This window comes from Ambystoma mexicanum, chromosome 6q (assembly GCF_040938575.1).
Source record: "Ambystoma mexicanum isolate Mex_15411 chromosome 6q, UKY_AmexF1_1, whole genome shotgun sequence".
NCBI lineage: Eukaryota > Metazoa > Chordata > Amphibia > Caudata > Ambystomatidae > Ambystoma > Ambystoma mexicanum.
This window is the reverse complement of record NC_090937.1, coordinates 96,241,185-96,264,220: the sequence shown is the minus strand read 5'-3', so window position 1 is coordinate 96,264,220 and position 23,036 is coordinate 96,241,185. Positions and strand designations below refer to the sequence as shown.

Sequence of the window (23,036 nt, the reverse complement as noted above, 5' to 3'; positions counted from 1 at the left end):
TACCGAAAACAGGTTGGGGGGAGGGGATGTGGTGGGTCAGGGTTATTCTTCCCCCTCCCATAAGAAAATGTTTTGAATAATGGGTTAAAATGGTGCATTACACAGCACACTTTCTGTGAAAATTTGGGTAGAATGCCAAACAGTTTGCAATCGGTTTTGTAGGGTGTAGGGTAACTCATGAACAATAGTACAATAAATGCAAGTCATCAAAAGTGCACAAGCGTATTTCCCAATGCATTGTCATGCCGGTCCCTTCAATATATGACAGTATAAAAAGCATTTTCATGCTGGCTGTGCCCATACATGTACATGCTGGCTCCACCAGTATTCCCATATAAGAACATACTCATGTTCTCTTTGAGATGTTTTTTATAGTATCGTTACTGGCACTAGGCACAAAGCTGGCTCTGCCAGTTTATGTCAGTACTCCAGTATAAGAAAATACTCCCGTTGGTTAGGCCATTAAAAGTACCATGTCACAATAAGAAAACATGTCCAAACTGGTTCCAATGTAAGCAGTCTAGACCCATACGAACACTTATCATCCTTGCTTCATCAAAGATGCTCAGTTAATAAAACGTCATGCTACAGTAAGAAATATACAGGCCATTACACCAAAACGTCAGTCTAGCAAGGTAATACTACTTATGCGTGCTTTATGAAACATGACGAGTAATGAATGTCATGCCACAGTAAGCAATGGCTACACTGGCTGTACCAAAATGCCAGTCTAGCCAGGTAATGACACACATGAACTTGGCTTTGCCCAGAAATACCAGTAAAACATACAAAGGCAATGAAGGATGTGTCAAAAATGTTCTAGTGATCCCCAGTCTCACAGGGCCTTACACACACACACACATGCAGGCACCCCCGTGTACCCACCCATACATCTCCTCTCATATTCATTTACAATGCATTCACCACACAGTCACAAACCCACCCACCCAGAACATTCACACAGAATCACATTCACCCCCATTCACCCACCAGGCACTCACCCATATACCTTCTCTCACATACACTCACACTGGCACCCACCCGCCATAAACATTCACACACACACTCACATTCCCACTCACTCACCCACCATTCACTCATCCATAAACCTCTCACGTCCACTTGTACTGTATTCTCCACACAGGAATGTACCCACCCACCCAGAACATTCAAACATCCACTATCACATTCCTACTCATTCACCCACCACTAACTGACCCATACACCTTCTCTTACATCCACTATCACTGCATTCTCTACACAGGAACACACGCACCCAGAACATTCAAACACACACTACCACACTCATACTCATGGACCCACCAGTCTCTCACTCATACACTTCTCCTACATCCACTCTAACTGCATTATCTAAACAGGCACACACCCACCCACCCAGAACATTCAAACACACACACAACCATTTCAATTCATTCACGACCACTCCCTGACCAGTAGCACATACATACATCGGACATGCACTACACACATGCAAAATACACATCACCTTTAAAATAAAAAAAAGCCTGCTTACCTGTTTTTCCTGCTCCAGTCCGTCACTCCAGGCTATCCTTGGCTCCTCCATGCTGTTCACAAACAGGAACCAGGAAGCTGGGAGAGCTTCCTGGTTCCTGTTTATGAGCCACGAGGGAGCCGGAGGAGAAGCGGTTGGACTGAACATAGCATGTGACACGTGCCATATAACATGGTCAGTTCCATCCCCCACTGAGCGCTTCCTTCTCGTGCTGCAAACCCGGCCCATCCTTCACCCTGATGAGTGAAGACTGTGTTGGGGCACCCCCAGACCTGTTATGGTGGGGGCCCCGTACCGCAGGGGCTGTGGGAGCCCCCGCTACTCCAGGAGCTTCGGTTAAAAAAAAGCAAAAAAAGAAGTCTTTTTTATCATGGGTATCAAGGGAGATTTCAGGGGTAGCAAGGGAGAACACAGGGGTCGCGGCTTCGACCCCTGGGAACACCCATATGACGTCCCTGCAACCATACATGGGCAAAGAATCCATGGCAAGCAGTTACCATGCCCAATACATTCAGAGGGACCGTAAATCATCTGATCTCTGCAGCTGAAGACCAAACACTTGCGTACAGGCTTGTTATAAATGACATATTATATCATATCATAACTTCGGTTTGACGATTACAGGAGTAATGGTTGGGTCCACAAACTCCCAAAAAACACAAAAGCATTAATGAAGCAAACAACACACCTTTGGCCCCTCCAACATCCAGGAAGGGGCTTTCAGAAGGAGGTCCCAGAAAGCAGGTCCTTAAAGCTGAACTCCCCACATCATTGCAAAGCTTGGAGCTGCACACAGGCAGACAGAGAGAGACAAGGAAGCCTAGTGAAACCAAAATGGCCACTCCATCTCTTACAGCCTTTGTTCCATTAGGTCCAACCGCAGGGTTGGCACTTGAGGGGAGCGGCAGAGCCATCACCTCATGTCACAGCAGCTACCTATCATTTGGGAAGTCAGACAAGGGGAGGGGCAAGTGCACCATAGAAAAACAAGTTGAAGGTTTTTGGAGTGGAAGAAGTATGGGTTTTAGAGAGAGTCAGGGTACTGCAGGAGGAAGGATGGCGGAGATCAGAGGAGAAGACCGATAAAGCAAAGTGTGGTGGAGGAAGAAAGACAAGGAGCTAAACGGGGAGAGTTTACTGGAGAAGACTCGGAAAGATCAGAAGGAGGGGGTTTAAGATTTGATGGAGGTGTTTGGTGAGTTACACAAGGAAGTTGGAACAGAACAGAAGGAGGATGTTGAAGATTCTTTGAAGGAGGTTGGGTTTACTGGAGGCGATCCGGAAAGATCAGAAGGAGAATATTAGCAATTCTTTGCAGAAGGTTGGAGAGCAACTGAGGAAGTTTAGGAAGGATCAGAAGGAGGAGGGTGGAGATTTGTTGATGGAGGCTGTAGTTGCTGAAGAAGTTTGGAAAAGATCCGGAGGAGATTGGAGATTTGCTGGAGGAAGTTGGAGGATTACTGGAAGAGGATGAGAAAGAGAAGACAGTGGAGATTGGAGATGTGTTGGAGGCGGAAGGGAGAGTTACTGAAAAGGGTGGGGAAAATCAGAAGTAGGAGGTTTGCAGAGTACTGGAGGAAAAATTAGAAGGTGGTTTGAGGAAAAAACCTGGAGCCAAGGAAGGGAAGAACTGGGTTACAGGTGATACCCAGATCTGAAGGGGTGGGACAAATGGACGGTGGCGGAATGAGCATGTGTCGTGGTGATGAGGATGGTAGACCGTAACTGGAGTTAGAACAGGACAGGAGTAGGGTCCTCCAGGAAAGCAAACTTCACATTCAACCTCCTTACCTCAAGAGTCCAGACACGTCCACCTGCCAACTTCAAACGGGCCTGATGACTTAGGCCACTATATTGGTGGAAAAGCTGTCTGGACTTTGTTTAGCTGTAACGAAAGATGGCCGAATTCTGGACAGGGAGTCCAGAAGGAACTTCCCCTTTAAGAGGGGGATCCAATATGCCAGAGACTTTCTAAAAGCTTAAGATGGTGTATTTGATTAAGTAATTTATGTGATGGGGAAATAACCACACTTTTAAGAACGTCCATGATGTGTCTGTGTCTTCTGTGGGTACCACCATGCCTAATTCTGACACCCTTTATAGGCCAAGCAGTTGAACTCGGTCTAACCTCTTTAACATTTTGACTTCTATCTTGTGGAATCACCTGAAATTCATGTGATTCGAGGCTCTAGCAAAAATGTTTGTCCAGGCCCAGCAAGGAGTTGGGGTAGCCTCTGGGGACCAACTCCTAATGCTACTCCTCCAGCTCTGGTTTTGCTCGCCCGCTATCTACTCTCTATGGGGCTTGCTGGACCTTCTACTCCTAGGTAGGATGATCTGGGTATATAGTCCCTGTATCTCATTGATCTCACAAGTTCTACTTAATGCAGATAATCTCTGCCTCCTTGCTCCAAACTTCAAAAGGCCCCTCTCCACCATCTTCATCTCACTACTCCACTTCCTGACCATGCTTAATCTCTCTCTTCCCGCAATGTCTGGGAGTTTTCACAAGGGTACATCTCATGTTTCTGCTTCTTGCCCTGGATGCCAGCCATCAGCTCTGTCTCTTGAATATGATGGCGGGGCTACTGCTTCAGTCTCTGACATGTACGAACAATCATTCTTCTACTCTTGTCTGGTTCTACAAACACCACATTTTAACTACTTCTTGGTCCTTACGCAGCACAGCAGCTTCAGACATTCTCCAGTCTCCGCCTCCTCCTGTTGATGATTACCCCCACTCTGCGTCTCCAATTCTCCCTTACTTCAGTGAGTAGGGTTTCATATCACCAATGGTGATAGAAAGACTTTAGTTCTCATCAATAGGGAATGCATCATATACAAGTCGTGCATGAGTTTTTGCATGAAAATGCCTCTTAAAACCACTTCATTCTTCCTTTGTTTACTGCTCTGGGATACACAGGGGTCACAAACCTGAAATGTTGACGTCCCCCTCCCAACTGTATCAAGAGCAGCAATATAATCCTCTGCCTCTCCAACCCTGGGGCTATAGAACCTGAAGGCGGATGGGTTACGAAATAGATGTAAATGAGCTCTGGTTAATTTCATAATATGAATGAATAGATATTGACAGCTAACACACCATGCAGGGGAAAATACTTCACTTACTGTCAGGCCATATCGAGGGATGCTGAAGTACTTCAACCAGTTCAGCCAGGCCTTAACTGTTGTCAGATTTACCAGAAGTCCTGAGAAGATCTGTTGGAAAGATAAAAAAAGAAATGTTCAGTAAAGAAATGATCTTTTGTCTGACCATGTACACGTCAAACATGCACAGGGCAATATTAATAGGCATACTCAAAGCTCAAAGAAAAATGGTGCAACGTAGCTAGAGTATCTTGAATTGGCAATATTGGGTTACGGATGTATCGATGGGTGATGATGTACCCAGTCTTTTCATAGTTGATCTTTATTGTTAGCCTGTGTTTTGTTCAGGGTTGTTTTAGTTATTTTCACTCTTCCTTTCCCATTTCTTCACACTTTGCTGCTGCCATTTTAACCATTTGTTTCTTGCGTGATAGTGTGCCCCTTTTAATTAACCCCTGCCCCCCCAGTTGGAAAGAAAAGACCATACAAAGGGTCCTAGATTGAGAACGATTTGTTCCCTATTGATGCACTTATTCCTACGTTTCCCAGACAAGTATGAATGTCACAATGGACATTTCTCAAAACAAGCGATCATTTGCCAATTTCTCAACAAACACCATTCTATAAGAAATTCATTCTTAAGGACATGAGACAAAAGATCAAATGCATGCTTTTTTGTATCAAAATATATATTTTTTAACACTTGTTGCAATAATTTAAATTGATCATTTAAGCCATGCGACAGAGGTTAAGTCTGCCTGCATAGAACAAGGGGACTGCAAATTTGAGCGGGGTAGTCGCATACGACATTTTGATTTGAACAGGCTTTCAATTGACTTTTCTCTCCATACTTGGCATACATTTTATCTGTGCCATATTTGGCATTCACCACCATTGGATTTATTTCACACTCGGATGGAGCTCTAGTGATGAAATGGAAGGCAGATTTGTGTGAATTAAGTGAGCTTAATGTACTGCTGTGTATTAGGGGTGGGAATGCTTTTTCTCATTCGTATGTCCACCTGCTTATGTTCCAAACATGTTGAAAGGAAGAAAGGCAGATGTGCCCTCTTGTACAAGCTTTGCATTTGGTCAAAGACACTTGTGTGAGCAGATTAGGTATATTGATCATAGGCTATGCATGTGGGGCGGTGCAAGGTCTTTCAAGCTATCAATGTAATCATCAGACCATTTTTGATGATCAAATTACTAATGATTTTAATGTCCCTACATGGAGAAGAGTTATGTGGCCTCCACTAATGCTAGAGTAGGTCTTGCAAGCATCTACCATATTAACAGTTTAAGCAAGTTGAGGCACACATTCAACTATGCTTATGGTTTATGGTTTTCAGTAAAATGTTTTGTCAATTTCAGTGGTGTTTTTCCAGAGTTTTCACAAAATTTAAAAATCTGTGTCCATCAGTGTTTATACATTTGTTGCAGAAAATAATAGATTGCTACAGTGTTTTTCAGTGAATATGAACAGCATGTGTTTATTAACATCCATACTTTTTGGGGTAGAAATCTCATGGGATATACAATGTTCTCAAGTACAGGCTATTGAGAGAACAGTCTCTCAAAATGGCTAACCAACAGGCTTCTGGTGAGAAAGCCAGCAACAGATGTCAGTGAGATACTGCCCCTGGAAGGGATGTAGGCATTTTTGTGTACAGCATGTTGCCCTTTACCAATATCCAGGGCAGGTTCTATGATGTGTGAGGGCGTGTGTGACAAAGAACATGCAGGGGTTCCTAATTTGCATATGTATTGTCATCAGTGCGAAATCACAGACAATTATGTTAAAGGAAGTGACATGCTTCTTTGATACTTGATGGTATCATGGAAAGCAACATTACAAGAAATTGTCACGGGTAAAACAAAAACCAAACAAAATGTGTAATGTGCAATATATGTTATGTTATGTTGATTTATACCGCACACTATTGACATTGTTATGGTCTCCAGGCGCTCTATGAATGGTAACTGTTATTATTTATGGAGCAATATAATGAGCAGGCCTTTTTTCTAAAGTACATTTTAACAGGATCAGTTCTAAGGACTTCTATCTTACATGAATATGTCACAGTGAGATAAAATGATTTGCCTAAGATCACACAACAGATACGTTGTGATGTAGGGATTTGAGCCTAGCCTGAAACAAAGAATTGTGACCAAATATATCTTCAATGCTCTGGTTGATAGAAAGATGTGTTTTTGTCTTTCAAGTGTATCCTAGTAACAACTCATAAGAAATCCACACTAAACAACTCTAACAAACATGTACATCCTTGTAGAAATATGTTAAGTAAAAAGAGGATCCATTTAACTTTGTTTTCCACATCTTGAACAGAAGCCTGAAGGTATCGGAATGCAAAGCAGTGTGAGATTAAATAATGGCCTTGAGTTTTGTAATGGTATAGTTTAGTTTTACACAGGCCTTCAAGTGGAGACTAGGAATGGTTGACAGGGCCTCAATGCGCTGGAGTAAGAAGGGCCTTAAAAAGTGTAACAATACTGTGCAACAGTGTACTTTGTCACTGTCTCCTTAGACACGCAACTCCCTCTCACCTGTAGCTTGCCTTATCTTAACCTTAGCGCAGGCCCTTCTGTACAATTATAGCAATATTTGCCGTGACCGCGCAGCATCCCTCCCTGGTGGTGATGTTGCTTTGGTCCATAAATCGAGTCTGACTGCCAATGCAGTGCCCTTTGATCCTAACCTTAAGATGGAGGTACTGCTTGTTTGCCTCTGTGTGAAGGCTTCGACCTCATGTTATGTGTTCATTGTTTATCGCCCTCCTCGCCATGATTCAACGTTTTGTACTGCTTTCTGAGAACTTTCTGCCGAACTTCAGCTTAAATATCCTAAGCTGGTGGTAATTGATGCTTTTAATCTTAGTGGTAGAGACCAATTGGTCATACATTTTTCTCTGCATTGGTGGATTTTGGCCTTCATCAGCTTGTTACCGGCCCTACTCATTACCTGGGAAATACCCTCAACCACATTTTTTCCTCCCAAATTTTAGTCACTGTTTTTCCAGCAGTGCAGGTAGACTGGTCGGACCACTTTCTAATCCCTTTTTTTGTTGGCATTGACAGTGTTCCCACCTTGTCTCTGAAGCCCACTGCGTCATAACACAAAGCCATCTTGGTAGCTAAATGTAGGCCCTTCTCTGCTAAAGTGGAATCTGCTGTAAACCATCCCAGGGAATTGTTTGAGCTTGTTCGCACTTTATCTTGTCCACCAGGCTAACTATCAACTATACCTCCTCAGAGGCACTGTACCTTTTCTCCCTTTCCCCCAGCGACTCACTGTCTCCAGAGCCCTAGTTCTTTCTAGGCTGGACTACTGCAACAACCTCTTACTCAACCTCCCTGCCTCTGCTTTGCGCCCTCTGCAACTCACCCAGAACAGAAGCGCAAGACTTATCCTTGGCCTCAAGCCCAGGCACCGCATCTCTCCGGCGCTGAAATCCCTTCACTGGCTCCCTGTGGCTGCAAGGATCCAATTCAAGACCCTCTGCATTGTCCACAAGGCTTTCTGGAGCCTGGGACCTTCTTACCTTCAACGTTGCCTAGCTAAATACTGTCCCTCTCCTGCCCTCCGCTCATTTACCTCCAACCTTCTTCGAGTGAGCCGGTTCTCCAAGCAGAGATTTGGAAGGAGATCCCTTTCCTCAGCAGACGCCTCCCTCTGGAACAGACTACCTGCCACTCTCTGTCTTGAGCCTGATATTCTTAAGTTCCAGAAACTCCTCAAGACCTTCCTCTTCTCTACCTTGCTAACCTAGCTCTCTGCTCTTCCTTCTCTACCCCTTTCCATACAGCCTACTGACTGGCCATCTGGTGTACCTAAGACTCTCACAGGTCCCAGGCACCCTGCCAGTCCTTCTGCACTTGCCTCAGGCCCCCAACCCCACCCTCTCTCTGCACTTGTAATAAATTCTAGAGAGCTTCTCTCTACGCACTTCCCCAGTCTCTACCGACTGGGTGCACTTGGAGCCGTGCCCTTCACTTGCCCTGCTTGCACTTGCAGAATCTGTTACAGCTCTGCCTGGAGATTGTTCTGTCTGTTCTCCCTTGTCTTCACCCCTTAATGTGCACTTGGAAAAACAGCAGAATCACCGGCAGGCCTATTTGATGTATCTAAACTGTTAAATGCATCATAGTCACTTAATCTGCCTGTGCAGACTTTTATCGTCTCAGAAGTAGAAGGCCTCTGAGCGACTGTTGTTTTTTCCCCATGTTCCCACCCTCCTTGAGCACTTTGAAACACTTGCCTGTGTATAGGGGTATTGTACGAAATTATCTAATGCCAAAAGTTTGACCGCCAATTTTCCGCATGTATAAATGTAGGAGGGTAAAGTGAATAAAAATGTATAGGGGTAAGGTGGGGGGGCTGTGGGAGAACCCCCATAGCCCCCCCTTACCCCTATACATTTTTATTCACTTTACCCCCCCCCATATATATATTTATGGGGAAAATTGGAAGAAAAAAAAATCGGACTTTTGGAGGTCGGACTTTTGTATTCGGTAATTTCACGCAGATCCGTGTATAGGCACTTTATAAATAAACATTACATTACAAATGTTACAATACCTACTTCCCAGGCTGGATTGTCTCCTACGGAGATTTGTGAATCGCTAACACTTTTTTTTCACTCATAAAATCCTTTCTATTCAGGACAAAAGTGTGCAATCCGGTTTAAAGACAGGAAAGTTTGACTGACTCTGTACTTCCGGTTTACGAGGCAACTTGCTTTTTGTCCACTTGTCCTTTATTTTCTCCTCAGGACATAGTGTCAGCTACTTTAAAATTGAAATCGGCATCTCCCTCTGACTTATTCCTTTGGTAATTTTCAAAGCATCATGCCAGCTATTTCATTGTGAATAGCACAGGCAGTTAATCACTCCTGTCAGTCGGGTTCTATTTCTCTGGAGTTAAAGCCTGCACTGTGATCACTCTTTTGAAAAAGCCTTCACTCAACCATTCTGTTCTTGACAAGGTCCATGTTATATCTCTCCTTTCCTCCTCATGAAGCTTCTGAGTCTTTAATTTCTCCTCATCCTAGTTCATTTCTTGAATCTTCTCACCTTTTTGATCCGTTCTGATCCAGTTTACGCCCTGGCTGTGGCACTGAGAGCGTGCTGCTCTCCACTATTGATGGCTTAGCCCAACTCTCGGATCAGTGTGGAGAGGGGGCTCTGATATTGTTAGATTTCTCTATCCCCCCCCACTCTATTCCATATGTACATCCAGCCACTGGTCGAGCTGGTCCACTCCCATAGACTTTGATGCTCTTCCTACACGGATGACACTTAGATCTATTTATCTCAGCCCGATCCTGAGACTCAGCCGAGGGATTGCCTCGAGGCAGTGGGATGCTGGATGAGCGACAACTGGCTGACATTGAATGGGGACAAGACTGAGGTCCTGGTGGTTATTCCCCCTTCTGTCACCGCTTTATGGTCTCCTTCTCGACTTCTTCTCTTGGTCCCTTTCCTGTGCCAGTCCTGTACCAGGTTGCCTCAGTTTGTCAATCTGTATACTTCAAAGTCAAGGTGCTGTGTAAATTGCTGTTTTTTATACCTGCTCATTTCTATGCCCCTGTTGTTGCTTCCCTGGTATTAAGCGCGGCAGATTACTGCATTTCCCTTTTCTTGGCACAGCCCTTGTTTGTGCTACGTTGTCTCCATGTTCTGCACAACGCAGCAGCCAGAACAGTGGCTCGGATTCCTCTGTCCACGCATATCTCCCCGGTTCTGCGCAGTCTGCACTGGCTTCCTATTATTTATAGGGTGCAATTTAAATCGTTGTGCATTGTGCACCGGACCTTTTATGGTTCAGGGGGTCGAGTACCTCCAGTCCAGATTTCGCCCTTATGTGCCCAATTGCCCCTTTCGTTCACAAGCTTCCTACACCATTCTAGTTCCCAGCACGAAGCTGGCACAGGTTGGTGATTGTTCGTTCTCTATAGCAGCAGCCAAGCTATGGAACTCGCTCCCTCTTTATCTTTGTGCCACTGCAGACCAATTCTCTTTTCGACGATCATTGAAGACTTTTCTTTGAAACAAACCTTTATATTAACCATTGCTTCATTGCTTTCTGGTGTTTCAGCGCCAAGATGCCTTCGGGCGAATGTTGCGCTCTATAAGTTAATTTAGCATAACATTACATTGACTGCACATGGCCAAAGCTAATCTCACTGGCCATTCTTAGCCAGTTCCTGCCCCTCCCTGCCCTAAAGATCTCCTTGTGGGAACTCCTTGAGCTCGATTTAGTCAAGCCTTGCCATCAAACGTTGCACTCAAAGTGCCTGCCAGTGTTTTTTCAAAGCAGTCTTCAGAGAGTTTGGAGGTCATTACAAATCTGCCAGGATACTGCCCAACGCAATTAGCGTTACAGCACATGGTCCAGCGCTATTAGTGCCGGATACTAAGTTGCAGTGGCACAGTAGGTCATCATTTATTGTGGGTCCATTGAACCCAATGGGGCATTTTCAGCGCAATTACTGTGGTGCTAATAGCGCTGCAGTAATTGTGCTGAAAATGGGCAGAAAGTGGGTGGATTTACACCCAGCTCAGAGCTGGAGGTGAATCCCCAGCTTTCCACCCAACTCGTAGTTGGGCAGAGTGCTAATGCAGCAGTAATAGCATTACCGCAGCGTTTTTACCGCTCCGCCCAACTTGTGATGAGATCCTTAATTACTTAATTGGAGCACTACAGGTGTAATAAAAATGTCTCAAGCAGGTGCACATTCAGCCACTCGATTTATAAGCACTATACGTGCCATTCAGTAAAGTCCTGTTAAAAACAAGCATTTGAAAAGCCAACAGTTTTGGCTTGTTCATAAGTATTAGGCACTTGTCAGGAACTGCTATTAGATGCCCAGGTGCTAACACCATTTTGCACCTGCTGCCATCAATGGCCAGTTAATACCACTACAACAGTGCCTGGCAAGTGCCTTTCCCATGCCTTCACAAAAGCCCAAACTGTTGGCATTTCCAATGTTTATTTATCTCATTGCAGATGTCTCATATATGTGCTCATGGGCTGATTTATGGGGGCACTCTGTGTTGTTATTGTCGTCAACCATATGCTTGGCTTCCTAGGTCATCTGTGAATTCCTTGCAATTTAATAAAATACAATGATACTGGAACCATTAGGAGTAAGCTGGTCTAGGAAAAATGCTGGTAAAAGGGCCGGAACTAACAGCTCTGGCATTTTTCTGAGACCGGCACACTCCGAGTCTGCCGGTAGGGGCAGTGAACTGCCGGGTGTTCAGGCCCCTACCGGCAGAGAATTCACTGCAAATGTGCCAGTGATTCAATAGTTCCCATCCCATGCAGTCATATTGGACTGCATGAAATGGGAACTTACCACTGTTGCTAGCGCCCATAACACACCGGTACACTGGGTGCTGGTAACAGTAAGGCGAGTCTGCCGGTAACCTGCCGGTAGCACCGGCGGGTGACCATCAGACTTGTAATGAGACTGCATATCTTGTAAGATTTTCAACATAGGATTGTATAGTATAGGCACTGCTTTAAAAAAGTAAAGTGTGCAGAAAGGCAATATCCAGGAATATATCAACTGAATCTACAGAGCACAAGATGGAGTCAGTGGGATGACCATTGTGATGTGGAGGGTGATAAAGGTTTGCTGGGAGGATCATTAAATGTAGTAAGGGTACGGTACATTAACATTTTGTTCCTGTCCTTATGCTACTGCAACAAGATGAGTGGACAGTTTGACTGCTAAAGTCAATCTTGGTGCGTGATCATGGGATCAATGTCAGAATAGATGTGGTATACATTAATCTCCAGGCTCTGGGCTGAAAGCGAAGGGCAGAAAGGTCAAATTACAGCACTCCCACTGCTTGTTCACGGATACAGATATATTTTTTAAAAACACATTGGCAAATGCAATACTGTAGTTCTGTGTAAGAGTGCAGAAGAGCATATGTTGCCAAGTGTTGCCGAACCGCCTGTATTGGGGTCGAACAGCGGGAAACAGGGGCCGGCACTGCTAAGTGACACGTGAAACACAGGAATAATAGTTGACAGAGAGAATCAGGACTTTGCATACTGGACATTGGGGAAGACTGAGGACGTCAAGGCGGTTGGATGCTATCCCGCGCATAACCACCTGAACCCCAAAGATCCACTTTTGACAGGCCGCGTCCAATACGCCACTAATTCCAAGATGGGGGCTCTGGACAAAGAACAGTTAGCCCTCGCAACTCCATTACCAGAGCACTCACGAAGCAGAACGCGTTCACCCGAACCCATCAACCTACCTTGTGCTCCTGGGGTACAACCCTCCCTCGCGTACGGGATACAGCGTTTCATGCCGGGGCCGCATACTGAGACATCATGGTAACTCACAAGCAGGGAATAAGGGGGCAGGGCCTGGGAGGGAGCAAATAGACTTTCCCAGTATCCTGACTTGGATTGGCTAAGACCTCACCAGCCCCTATATAAACCAGACAGAAAAGAAGGACTAAGTGGAGTTTTTTTCATTTCCTTGCAGAAAAGCTGTGCCACGGAGGAGAGAACAGCATCTGAGCCTCTCTGGGCATACGAGGACTGACCTAAGGGCCTCACCTGTTTATCCATATTTAAGAACCCAATGAAAAGGTGGTTCTCAGAGACAAGTCCACAAGTTCTGAGCTAAAGAACTCTTTAATTTTCTTACTTGAATAAAACCCTCATTTGTTCAGGCAACTGTCGTCTTCCTCTCCATCATTTACAAATTTGGTGGCAGGGGTGGGATGCAAAACAGCATGCCATGGAGGGGATCATGAAAGCGCTGGCAGAAGGACAGCAACAGCTCCAGCCGTTGATACAGGTCCAGAGCCATCAAGCTCAAGTAGATCGGCAGGCCTTCCCACAAGCTATGCAGATGCAGGTAGGACACCTTGAAAAAGGTCACTGAGGCTATGGTGACTTCCTATGGGCAAACCATAGCCTCTACCTCCGTCCTACAAAAGTACCACCCTGGAGAGGACCCAAGCTACTTTTTCACAAACTTTGAGCTAGTCGCCCGCAACGCACAATGGCCAGTCGAGAGGTGGGGACATTACATCGCCCCTTTGTTGACAGGCGCCATGCAGGGAGCGTACCAAACGTCTAACCCTGCTGGTGACACCTCATATGAAGACATCAAAAGAACAATTCTGGAGAGAATGGGGATGGACGATGAGCCATTCAGGATTTGATTAAAATACACCAAGTTACATGAGGAGAAACCCCAATGCAGCTTTACTACAGGCTTCATGATCTGCCCGACAAGTGGCTAAAACCCTCGAATAGCAGTATTCCAGAAATACTAGACAAAATCAAGTTGGAACAGTTTATTGAAGCTCTTGCAGGTCCCATGCAGTGGTTGGTACGGCAGCATCACAGGCCATCTTTGGCCGAAGCTATCGATATAGCTTCCGCCATCCAGAAGGCCAGCAAAGCCAGAACAACCATGGTGGATGTGCCAAAGACTGGGGTCATACGTGGTCAGGCAGCAGTCAAACAAAAATCAGGACACCCTGAAATCAGAGGGGTACCTTGGCCCAGTGTAAGCCGCCAACCACAGTGCTTCGACTGTGGAGAGTGGGGTCATATTGCCAGGTTCTGCCCCTGTAAACCAAAGCCTGAACCAATGGAGATCGGTTACCTACAGGGGCGGGAATATTGAAGAAGCAGAGAATCATATTTGGTGGAGGTCCGAGTCGACGGAACACCTAGTCAAGGACTCTTGGACAGCGGGAACCAACAAATCGCCATCAGACCCAAAGTAAGCAGGGTGAGGAAGGTGGGAGAGCCTTTGATAGCTGTCAAATGTGTGCATGGGGAAACAAAGGTTTATCCTACAAAACCGGTAGCGATGGAAGTAAAGGGGATCAGTTCCAAGTTACGGGTTGCCATAATGCCTCACTTACCGGCACAGGTATGGTTAGAGACTGTATATAAACAACAGGGTAAGTTCGAAGACACAAAGGGAAATCAATTGCCTTCCCTAACCATTAAACAATTCTATGTATTAACACAAAAACAACGGTTCTTCGGGAGAACGGATTGTTACAGTGGGCATATCAATCCTAAGTAGGACACTCAGTAGATAGAGAAATAGTGTGCTAGCTGGCCCTAAGGGAAGAACACCCTGTCCCTGGCAGGAGTGCCTGGCCCTAGGTTGCATGTGGTGTTACGCCTGTCTAAAAGGGATAGCTTAAGAAGATCTGTCCCTCAACGCTTACAATTGTAGCATTTGAATACAATGCAAAAACCACTTTATCTCTAGACAAGAACACAACCGATCGGCTGTTAATGGCTCGGCAGGACTGGTAATTAGATTCTGCCAAAAAACAGCTCAAATTGCTGATGCATCAGCTTTTGTCACCTGGAGGATTGTGTACGTTAATCTACCCTTGGGTATTAGAATCACCAGGTGCGAACAGTGTGTTCCACAAAATAAACTGTTTAAAAATGGGCATTGTAGTCCATCATATTACAAAAGCTCACTCTGTGAGAGTATAGGCTCAATTTAATATATATTGGCCCTCATTACAACCCAGGCGGTAAGTTACCGCCTGGGCCGTGACTTTACCACCATGGCGTAAACTACGTTTACGTCATGGTGGTTGGCGGACTTACCGCTCCATTCCGACCTTGGCGGGGCGGTAAATCCCCAATCCCATTTACCCTTCCCCATTCCCATTTTTGCCCCATAGAGCATAATGGGAGTGGGGAAGGCGTTAATTACGCCACCGTAAATTACGGTGGCGTAATTAACTCCATGGTCCCTTAGCGCCATGGATTTTAACACCTGCTAAAAGCAGGTGTTAAGTCCGCCATGGCGCTAAGGGACCTCGTACTCAGGCGGTAAGGGTCGGCGCTGTTTACGGCGCCGTAAACCCCTTACCGCCTGAGTTGTAATGAGGGCCATAGTGTCACTAAGTTGTTTTTCAGGACATCTGTAGGATCATGAGAGCCCTCATGACCCGTGTGGTCGACCGGTTTCGATGGCAAGACGAGTTAGGCCATCTTCTTCAGGACCATAGTTGCATGTGGGAACTGAATTCCGGTATCAGCATGCCAAGAATGTGTTGAGGACTCAGAATGGCTCCGGAGTGCCCCCTTCTCCCAAATTGAAGTAACAAGACCCCGTCACAGACCCCAGAAGAAGAAGAAGAGTTGCGGGGAAGTGAGAAAAGAAAAAAGAAAATGGGCCGAGGGCAATATGTTCAGTGGTCTCATACACTGGTTACCAGAGGACAAGGAGCCCACTTTCAGGAGTGAAACCTTGACAGATCCTACCCTAAGAGGAGCAAGGGAACAGGCTTTCACCAATCCTGATAGAGGAGCAGTTTGTCCCTGGTTCAAACTACACAGGGGACTCCTGTATTGTATAACAATAGATCAGTCAAAACAAGAAATCGAACAGTTACTGGTACCTTTAGGGTTCTGCCAAGTGGTCCTCAAACTGGCCCATGACGAGGCTACGGGAGGGCATCTAGCATGGGAGAAGACCCAATACAAGCTTTTGAAAAGGTTATATTGTCCAGGGATATACAGAGATGTGACAAAGTACTGTGAGGAGTGTCCTGTGTGTCAAAAAACTAACCCAAGGTTACTCCCACGAGCTCCCCTGCACCGCAAGCCCCTCATCAAGGAGCCATTTTATAGAATTGGGATTGATGTTGTAGACCCTCTGGAACTTAAAAGTCATGGTCATCAGTGCCTTCTTGTTGTGATAGATTACGCAAACCACATATCCGGAGGCCTTTCCAATGCAGGGAACCAGCGCCACCCAGATTTGCAATCAACTGGTTCCCTACTTTGCTAGAGTATGTCTACCAGCAGAGATCATCACTGTATTTGACAGCTGCCTGGTAGAGACTATACTGATGGTCAAATGTGTCCATACATTGAGGGGGAAAATATGCAGGCAGCCGTTGGTGCATGTGTCTTGTGTATGACAAGGCACTAACCTGAAAATCCAAGCCAGCTGTTCCCACCTCCATGAAACATTTTCATGGTCTGCTCAACTGATGCTGGGCAAAGTGCCAGCTGGAAATCTACTATGTTCAGCAGCTTTACTTTTCAGTGGCTCTACTTTTAGTAAGTTGTTGTGTTTCTGTCAATTTGTGGACTTTAGTTCCTTGCTAAAACACAGTACTAAAAATATCAAAAAAGTACTGCACATACCACTTTCGAAGCATGGAAACTAAAATAATTGTGAGTTCAGAGATCATGCATGTGTCCCAATGTAAATCCTCTGTGGCCATGGAGAAACATGGTTTCATCCTTCAATCGAGGGGAATGCAAATAGACCTGATAGCCACTGACAGACATGTATCAATAGCCAAGGCCATGAAACAGCAGTTTCCAAACATTCGTCCTCAATTTGATTGAGTTGCCAAATCAGTCAATAAATAAAATACAGCTGCTGGAAAAAAAGGGTTCGGAAAATATTTTACAGTGGTCTCCGTCTTTCAGCAACCATCTTTGGTGGTGCTCCAAAACTTGTGATGGGTTTGTGGAAATTATACTTGAAAAATGGCGCTCATTGGTGCACCACTGTTCCAACGTTCACTCATTGACAGAAAACGTGCACATGGGGCCTCATTACACGGATGGCGGTAACCATGGCGCCAGTATTTTACCGAGTCCGCCTTGGTGAATGCGGGAATAACCACCCCATTCCAAGGTTGGCGGGGCGGTAATTCCCCATTCACCAAGACCCTTCCCCATTCCCATTGAGCCCCCATAGGGCTATTAGCGGTACCGTTATTTGCCCTGAAGTCCCTCAGCAGGTCCCTTCCTTAACGTGTGGTCTGCCCACACGTTAAGGACAGGACCCTCTGAGGGACCTCGTAGTATGGCGCTAAGCGATTACTGGCACCGGTGCCCTTACCAGTGCCGGTAATCCCTTAGCGCCATCCGTGTAATGAGGCCCATGGACCTTTATTGGAGGAGCAGGAACAGAAAAAGTGGCTTGTTCCATCTTCACCTCCACACAAAGCTCTTGAGAAGATCTTGTTTGATAAAACTCTTTCAAGAGACCTAAAGCGACTCACAGAATTCTGTCACACTGGAGATTTGGAGGTGTTCCACAATATGTGCCTAAATTACAGACCCAAAATGTTGCATTTCGACATAGATGGGATGCAAGCTAGAACATTACTAGCCGTATTAGCGCATAATGAGAATGTAGGGAGAAAACAATCGAGAACTGCAGGAAACTTTGGGATGCTTTGTTGCACCTGTGCCTTTGCAAAACAAAGCAAAAAATGGATGGCCAAGCCGACATACCAGGAAATGGAATTTGATTTTGTGAAAGATCTCACTTTGACTGTGTTGGCCATGCATACTCATCGATTTGATCCTAATTTTGTTCCTACGACACAAACATTGTCACAAAACATTACAAACCAGCCCTGTCCACCTAAAGCAGAACTCGTTTAACAGTTGACTTCCCGGTATAAATGATATGAATCAGTGTTCTTAATGTGCTCACTATAACCTTTGGGATATGTTCCCTAATGTTTGTACACTGTACATGAACAATGGAATGCTATTAAACTCGAATTTCAAAGCTATTAAAAGTATTAAGAAGTAACCTATTATGCAGATTTAATCCGGTTTATGATTCATTAATTTATATCTCGAACAATAACATACATGTCTGTGGTTGCTTGAATTCTGTAAAGCTCGAGATAGGTGGCCATAGCGTCCAAATTGTCTTTTCAAATATATCCCCTTTGTCAACTTTTCTTTTAAAGAAGTATCTGTTGTAGGATGCAATACAGTGTAACTCTGTGTTTTGCCCCCTCCCGCTTTCGCCCTTTGTGGGTCCTTGAATTATCAGGGCATGGGAGGGTCAGATGGATATAAGCATGAAAGGAACTGCAGGGTCTGAGCTGGTGGCCTCAGGCCTGGCGGGATGGAGGCTGTGAGTGCACGGGAACTTCAGTGAAGATAAATGGGCACTTGTATTTATGACTTGTCAGTGTCTCAAGTTATCCTCAGAGCACATTCCTCCGTGAGAACAGGGCACGCGCAGACATGGCAATGGGGAGTAGATGGTGTGAGCTGGCATAGCTAGGTGCCGGGGGATGGGAGAGATGCATTTGTATAGAGAGAAAGATTTTCAGGCCTAGTAGAAAGATGTAATTCGGCCTATTTGAAAATGGTTTCCTAATTATCTGTTTTACTTACCCTAACTATAACTGTTGTCCAAAAATATCTAAATCACTAGCACTATTGATGGGTAAAAAAGTATTCACGATAGCGCGGCATTGGTGGCTGCCAGCAAACAATTTGTTTATTTTTTGAACATATTTCAAATACCACGGTGGTCGGCACAGGCTAATCGCTCCCATGGAGTGAAGGTCACTTCGTTTGATGTTGCTTGTGGGGAGTTCACATGGACACGTCTTGTACAGTATGTTTATGATTTGTGGCTTTCCTTCACACAAACAAAAGTTACCAGGGATACACGCTCAAAACAAGATTCAATTGTTGTTGGAGCTTGGAAGAAAGGGAGGATTCGCTATGGATTGAGGATGAAAGGTGTTGAATACCCGCAAAAATGATAAGGTTCCCTATTTTAAAACTTGACATTGGAACTATTATTTTCATTCTATGAAAACCGTTGTTTTGAGTGGACACTCTGCGTTATGCCAAGAGAATGTAAATACCAAATATAATGTAAGTTTGAATGAAGACAAGTTTGTAGGCAAACAAGTAAATGTTTCATTTTCTGACCAGTATTGCTTGCTTACATTGTTATTGGTTGTTGGTTGGGGCATATTGTGAGGACACCCAAACACAACCTGTATGCAGGCTAGTGATATCTAAACCACTTCGTCCCATGGCATATTAGTGTGTGCTATCAACGTTGTATTAATGGGTGAGCCGGGTGCAGAATATTTTCCAAGTACTTGGTTCACTTGTCGAAATTTTATGTTGCCAGTTCCGTTACATTTTTAAAAAAGGTAGCAGGCGCCCCTCTCTAGAAAGAACATGGCATGATAACCGGTTCTGTGGTTTTTTACCACTTTCATAGTCCGCAGTCATTGCTTTTAGCTCACTGCACCTTTTACAGATGGGAAATATCAGTTTGCATATCAGGCATTGTCCCGCCCACATGGGCAGTCCAGCACCAAAATCCTATGGCAATCCCTATCTGAACTAGAGTACCAACAGCAACCCCATACACATTTTAGCCTTGTTGTGCCGCATCATTGAGGTGGAGCTGTGCATCTCTGAGCACAGTGAGCATGGATAGATTGTGGCATCCCTCAGGGAGCTAGTTTTTCTCCCTTACTCTTTAATTTATAAATTCGTTGCCTCTGCAACATTCTATCACAACTTGGAATCTTCTTCACTAATTTTGCTGATGATACACAGCTCATTATGGAATTGAGTGGAAATCATTCTATAGACAACGACAAGGTAACGGTCATCTATAACACCATAGAAAACTGGATGTTAACACACTGGATGTGTCTCAATAGTTCCAAAACGGAACTCATGACTTTTGGAAACGCAAAAGCCTTAAACAATCTTAGCCCGGACTGCTCCGAATTCTCTATAAAAGATTCCACCATCAAGGTATCAAATAAGGTCAAAACCTTAGGTATTTACCTACAATCCTCCCTAGGTGCAGAAGCCCAGACCGCTTATCTTAAGCGAAATTGCCAATATTATCAAAGGCTCCTCTGCCGTATCAGACCATTTTTAAACACCAAGAATAGTGCCACGATAGGGAGAGCTACTATTCTGTCTCGCTTGGACTATGGAAATGCATTAATGCTTGGCGCCAGTAACAACTGCCTGAAACAATGCCAGACTATCCAAAATAATGCTGTCAGGTCCATTGTAAACAAACCTAAGCGAGAACTCATTACTAAGGACAGGAATGATCTTCATTTGCTGGCAGTGAAAGAACGGATCTTGTTTAAATCACTGACCTTAACCCACCAATGTCTCTACGGCACGGCGCCAGCATATTTAAAAAGAAAATTCAGCTAGTATGAGCCAAGTCGCTGCCTGAGATCTACCAAACAAGGATTGATCAATCCCTGTCCCCCAGGCAAAGCCACCGGCCTAGGTCGAGCTTTCCCAAACCTGGCGATCTCTCACTGGAATAAACTGCCTTGCAGCCTTAGACTGGAAAGCAACATTCTATTTTTCAGGAAGCAATTGAAGACCTTCCTCTTCAAATAACTAGGATTCTACTTCATCGCTCTGGGTCGCTTCTCTTGCTTCTCTTCTCCCTTCTTTTGTGTTGTCCTGTGAAATTATTGTCCCGGAGTCATTTTGTCGCGCCCTGATGCTTGCGAGCTTCGGCGCGTAATAAATAAATAAATAAATAAAAATAACATGGAGTCCACGTCTGGGTTCCCCCAGGTTCCACCAACCCCAAGTTCGTTGATAATATTCTGTTATAATGCTGTCTCTGTGTTGTTTGAATTTTTCCATCAGCTTCCGCATCCCATTGGGAGCTAAACATATTCCAGAGCACTAACCTCTCAAGCACATCGTAGACTCCAAATGTACCCGATATTTTCTTTGTGTTTACATTGTTTTTGGTTTGTGCTCGTTATTAGGTTTCACCCGGTGAAGAATTAAAGGGTAAATGGATACATTTGAATAAAGAACGGCTACTAAAATATGTTTTTATTATGTTTTCTACACAGCTATATTTTGCCGTTCTGTCCATAGTTTCCCGATTCCAACAGATGTATTTTTTCAGCCAGCAGTGGCAGATATGCCTAAATGGGTGGATTTCGATTACGCTGATGTGGGACGATCGCTGGGACCGATATGCCCTTTGGCAGCGACAAGGAGCAACCTGTCATCGTTTACGGTGGTCTAGCAAGAATCTGATGCCAGAGCCTTGCGATGCAAGGTGCGTTGAATGCGCATCTTCTCCCGAAAGGAACACTGTGTGCCTCATGATAAAGTTTTGATACTATCCCCCAAGGACTTTCAATAATTGGTGGTAAATTAAAATCACCGGATGTTCTCTGAGATTTTTTTGTGAAATAAAAGCACATTCTAAATTGCAGAATATTGATGTTTCCTTTAAAAATAGTGTTTTCTATTCCGATTTGGGACGCGCTGTGCTGTGAGAGGATGTGTGTGTTGATATTCTGGGTTCTGCGTCAACTTACGTTAATTATTTTAGTGCCGCAAGTGCAGTTGAACTTAGGGCGATGCAGCAACGAATAAGATTAGCACAAGATGGCCACGCCCCGCTTGTTGATTTCACATGTGTAAAGTGAGGAAAACTAAGGTACGGTGCATAGGAAATGTCTTTAACATTGATCACAGTTTGCTTAAAACCACATGCCCGAACGCTTGGGACAATAACATTTTTGAGCGCACTATTCCTTTAACTGCTTTTGAAATCCTTACCATCAACATTTATTAGGAGTGCCTGTAAGGAATATATTACGTAACTGTAACTCCCGTACTCCAGCATTGGTATATTTAAAAGATTCACATGCTGTGTAGAATAATCCTTGTCTTACGCCTGGGAATCCTTGGTATAATAAAGCAGTTTATGTTTAAATTTGAAAACTGCTGTCACTTTAGTGCTCTATTGGAGTCATGTTTTGGGTCATATTACCCACAGTCATTTGACAGGTCTCCCGTAGCTCCACCCCCAGAGGCTATCTTCAGATTTTGTCAAATGCATGTGAACGTGGCAAAATTAGCCAATAAGAGCTACAAGAGGGGTAGGGGGAAGGGCTGCATGTGAATCTATGAAAGATGCCAATGCCGGAGAACAGGAGTTACAGGTAAGTAACTTATTCTTTCTCCAGCATTGGATCTTTCAATGAGCGTTCAGCAAGAGAGGACAGAGAGCCAAAGAAGACTGCTAGAACTAGAGGCTTGTTAAGGTGGAAGCAGATGGCGCCTTGGGCATAAAAGTCGGTATGTGCAAAGGACCGCCTTGGATTTGCGAAAAGTAGAATAGGACGGCCTGCACGGGACAGCCTGGATTTCCCCCACACACTATGCAGAGGTGATGGCAACCAACAGGGCAGTCTTGCAGGACAAAAAATGTAGAGAGGACTTGTGTAGCGATTTGAAAGTAGGCCCCATTAACTTGAGAGTACCATGTTCAACTCCCACGATGGAGCAGGCACTCTGACAGGAGGGAATCAGCGGAACAGCCCTGGTCTCTGGACAGAAGTTGACAAGCGGTGGAAGCCAGATGAGAAGCACCATTGACAGGTAAGAAACTCTGAGAACAAGTATTACATTGGCCAAGCTGGAGCCAACAATATCAGTTCACAATGATGCTGTCTAAAGACGTTGATGACCCTGGGAACAAGAGGAATCATAGGGAATGCTTATAAGAGCATGCCACCCATGTAAATG

At 44.8% G+C, this 23,036-nt stretch overlaps 1 protein-coding gene across 2 annotated transcripts in view; it reads right to left on the bottom strand.

Annotated features, from left to right (window-relative positions):
* LOC138515804 (broad substrate specificity ATP-binding cassette transporter ABCG2-like) overlaps positions 1-23,036 on the bottom strand; it is a 961,595-nt gene that overhangs the window by 62,765 nt on the left and 875,794 nt on the right. For both annotated transcript variants that reach the window (XM_069630540.1, XM_069630541.1), the window contains one exon: positions 4,664-4,753. In XM_069630540.1, coding sequence (XP_069486641.1) covers positions 4,664-4,753 — 90 coding nt within the window. The remainder of the gene's footprint in view (positions 1-4,663; positions 4,754-23,036) is intronic.